This window comes from Protobothrops mucrosquamatus, unplaced genomic scaffold (genome assembly GCF_001527695.2).
Source record: "Protobothrops mucrosquamatus isolate PMUCROS unplaced genomic scaffold, P.Mucros_1.0 scaffold3233, whole genome shotgun sequence".
Taxonomy (NCBI): domain Eukaryota; kingdom Metazoa; phylum Chordata; class Lepidosauria; order Squamata; family Viperidae; genus Protobothrops; species Protobothrops mucrosquamatus.
The window spans coordinates 213265-217703 of record NW_015389229.1 but is presented as its reverse complement, the minus strand read 5'-3'; the positions used below and the strand labels follow the sequence as shown (position 1 = coordinate 217703).

The 4439-nt window shown below is 43.4% G+C and overlaps 1 protein-coding gene across 1 annotated transcript in view; it reads left to right on the top strand.

Moving 5' to 3' along the window:
- The window catches only part of LOC107297320, a 97583-nt gene that overhangs the window by 20498 nt on the left and 72646 nt on the right, over window positions 1-4439 (top strand). Inside the window, 1 exon segment of the mRNA XM_029286283.1 lies at window positions 3135-4427. Within this exon segment, the coding sequence (XP_029142116.1) occupies window positions 3135-4427 (1293 nt within the window).

Sequence of the window (4439 nt, the reverse complement as noted above, 5' to 3'; positions counted from 1 at the left end):
AAGGGACAGGCCTGGGAGCTCCAATAACTGCCTGCAGAGCATTTTGGGGAAGAGAGACTGTGTGCATAAGAGGCAGGTTGGTTGAGCTCCAGAGAGACTTCAGTTGTTGGAATAAAATGCCACGTGGATCGTTTTTTGTTTATATTCTATCCAGCCAATCCTGCTTCCTCTAGTTAGTCCTTTACAAATTTGCCTTTCCAATTTTCAGTTTTTCTCCAAATTTTATGTCTGTGTAAGGCACAGAATTTCTCTGACTCTCTCCACTTTTGCTTTCATAGCTTTCCCTTTTTGTAAAAATTTCTGAAAGTATTTTAATATAATGAAAATCTTGGAGCACTTCAGAACCCATTAACTTCAGCCTGGCGTGTGGATGATGGTATTTTGACTGGGCTTTTTTTAAAGGGGAGGGCAGAGGTCCATTTCCCCCCAAGTGCTTTGAAAGGATTGATCACTGTCTAGATTGATCATTTTTAACAGAAAACAGTTTGCTAAGTTTAATACCAAGGGCAATCCCCTCCCCATACATGTTCCCACATATTGTAATTCTGCTAAAAATAATTTGAAAAAGTTCAATGGGGTAGGGCACAGGCAAAACAAAGAATGAGCAGTCAAATGAACGTTTTGCCCCCAAAGCTCTCCAGTTTTTAAAAACTGAAGAGCTGTGGGGGCAAAACGTTCATTTGACTGCTCATTCCTTTTTAAGACCTTGACCTTGACTGTGGCTCAAAAGATCTGCCCCAATCTGTTCCCCTAGGAAAGAAACTATGGTCACTATGATGCAAAAGAGATGTTGAGACGGGAACTGGAGGTTAAAAGATATGATGAACGATTGCAGGCACTGGATATATCTAGTCTAACACAGAGAAGGACTAAGGCTGACTTGATAGCAGTCTTTCAATATTTGAGGGGCTGACACAGAAAAAGGGTGGCCACAACTGCACTGCTGGCTTAATGTCAAACCTACCCCAATCCGATCCCTTAGGAAAGAAAAGCCTTTGAATACATTTGACTAAAGCAAAGGGTTCTTTTACTAAGAGTGTTGGTTGCCGTAAATTCAAGCCAGCTCTGAAATCACCACCCTCGCTGGATGCAAAACAAGGGGTAGGTTTGCCCCCAGCCCATCTCTCCCCCCATGACCAGTCCATTTCCAGCCAACTGGAGCTCACCAAGATGTTTTGAGAACTCTGAGATGTTTGTGGGTAATACACATATTTCTCAGGGTGCCCGGCCATGGGATGCTGGTACAAACAGGATCTGGCTGCTCTGATCCCTCTCACCTGTCATTCCCCCCTTCCCGATTTCCTATCACACACACACAAAGATTTATTGCCCTTTCATCTTTCTCCCTTTCATCCTCCCTCCCCCTTCTTCTTTTGATGGCAGAATGCCTGTGAGGCCCCAGCTGAGGCAGGCAGAGCTGACACTGGTGCTTTAAATCTTGCAGAGGCTTTAGGCATCATTTCATCAGTTAAAGCTTCCATGTCCCTGAAATTGCTTCAAAAGGTTTGACTGCAACCCTTTTGGGATAATTTTCAGGCTGAAAACACATGGACTTTCCACATACCATGTTTCCCCAAAGGAGGCACCAGGTCTTATTTTTGGTGTAGGCCTTACCTCACTGCCAGCATCGACAGCTTCACCCAGCCGGTCCACTTTGTCTGAGGCCGAAGTTTTGCAGCTGCATTTGGGCCTGCATTTTGCAGTCAGGCCTTTCCAGAAGGTCTAAGCAGCTATAGCTCGGTTCTTGGCTGCACAGGCCTTCTGGAAAGCCCTGTGACTAAGAAATGAAGGCCTGGCTGCAGAAGAGGCCTCAGAAGAAGAGGTAGGCCAGCAAGGAGAGGCCTGGCTGCAAGATCAGTGCATGCAGGGCGGGTGGGGAACCCCACCCCACCCCACCCCCGTCGTAGCTTGATTTTTAGGTTTGTGCCTCGCCCCAAAACTACGGCTTTCGGGAAAACACGGTAATATACATTTGATGTGTGTATATTTGTATTTCTCGCTATGCATATATCAACAACTGTATAATCTATTCCCAGCACTTCAAGGTATATTTGAGGATAACCCTTTGCACTGCTAAGAATTTGTGTTGACCCAAGTCAAAAAGAGAATTTCATGACTGAATGGATATTTGAACTTGGATCTCAGTAGTCTTCCATGTCTCAAATGAATCATAATTAATATAAGAGATTATTCTTGTATTGTGGCATGTCTACTTATTCATTGTAAGATATACTTTTTTTCTTTTTTTCACATCTTCTGCAACATTTTATAAACAACTAAAGTTACACTTTTCTTTGAATCTTATAGACAAAGAATGGCAATAAGAGCATTCTGAACAAGCAACATTGAAAAGGAAAACAAATCAATATTTTCCATTTCCTTCAGAAAGCCACACAATCCTTCACCTTCCTCAGCAGGTGAGAGAGAAACAAGAGAAAATCAAAAAGAATTCATGCTGGGAAAAGTAGACTTTACGAAACTCAAGGATACATTACATGAAAAATCAAGAGATTATTTTTCATTCAGAAAAAGGGAAATATCTGGAAGTCAGTGGCAAGAAAAGGTCAATTAGACAGGCACGTAGAGCAGACAGTAAGGCAGGCCACACCCTGTGCAGAAAAAAAAGGCTTGAATCAAAGCACTACTAAACAAGGGATCACCCATATTTTTGACCCCCTCAAGAATATCAGTGGTGGAAAAACTGCATAGATGTGCTTATTGTGAGAAAAACACAAAATAGTACAAAGCAACTGATTATGCATGAAAAGATCCACACTGTAGAAAAGCCATTGAAATGCTAGAAATCATTGAAATGCTAGAAATATGACAAAAGGTTTAGTCTGAACAGCTCTCTTGTGGTTCGTGGGAAGACACAGACAGGATAGATGCCCTACAAATGCTCTCACTATGATAAGTGCCTTAGCAACTACAGCAACTTGGTGATACATCGGAGGACTCACACCAAGAAGACAGTGTATGAGTGTCCAGTTTGGGGAAAAGTTTCATTAGACATTCCCACCTCATGAGTCACCAAATGACTCAAAAAGGAGATAAATTCTTTGAATGTCTGGACTGTGGGAAACGTTTCACTCGGAATTCCCACCTGGTGCTACACCTGAGGAGTCACACAGGAGAGAAACCCATTGAATGTCCTGATTGTGGGAAACGTTTCAGTCAGAAATCACACCTGGTGATACACCAGAGGATTCACACAGGAGAGAAACCCTTTAAATGTCCCGAGTGTGGGAAAAGTTTCATTCAGATTTCTAACCTGGAGACACACCAGAGGACTCACACAGGAGAGAAACCGTTTAAATGTCCCGAGTGTGGAAAAAGTTTCAGTCAGATTTCTAACCTGGTGTCACACCAGAGGATTCACACAGGAGAGAAACCCTTTGTATGTCCTGATTGTGGGAAAGGTTTCAGTCACAGTTCCAGCCTGGTGAAACACCAGAGGACTCACACAGGGGAGAAACCCTATGAATGTCCTGATTGTGGGAGAGGTTTCAGTGACAATTCCAGCCTGGTGAAACACCAGAGGACTCACACAGGGGAGAAACCCTATGAATGTCCTGATTGTGGGAGAGGTTTCCGTTATAGTTCCAGCCTGCTGACACACCAGAGGTTTCACACAGGAGAGAAACCCTATGAATGTCCTGATTGTGGGAGAGGTTTCAGTGACAGTTCCAGCCTGCTGTCACATCAGAGGATTCATACAGGAGAGAAACCCTTTGAATGTCCTCATTGTGGGAAAGCTTTCAGTCAGAATTCCACTCTAGTGAGGCACCAAAGGACTCACACAGAAAAGAAATCATATGAGTGTCCAGATTGTGGGAAAAGATTCATTAGAAAATTCCAGCTCATGAGTCACCAGAGAATACACACAGGAGAGAAACCATTTGAATGTCTTGATTGTGGGAAGAGTTTCAGTCAAAATTCCGAACTGGTGAGACACCAGAGGACTCACACAGGAGAGAAACCCTTTGAATGTGCTCTCTGTGGGAAAAGTTTCCGAGAGAATTCCAGCCTAGTAATACACCAGAGGTCTCACACAGGAGAGAAACCATATGAGTGTCTAGATTGTGGCAAAAGTTTCAGCTGCAATTCCATCCTCGTAAAACATCAGAAGACTCACACAGGAAAGAAACCCTTTGAATGTTCTAATTGTGGGAAAGGTTTCAGTCAGAATTATGAACTAGTGATACACCACAGGATTCACACAGGAGAGAAACCATATGAGTGTCCAGTTTGTGGGAAAAGTTTCAGTTACCATTCTAGTCTGGTGACACACCAAAGGACTCACACAGGAGAGAAACCCTTTGAATGTCCTGATTGTGGGAAAAGTTTCAGTCGGAATTCTTACCTGGTGAGACACCAGAGGACTCACACAGGGGAGAAACCCTATGAATGTACTGATTGTGGGAGAGGTTTCAGTGACA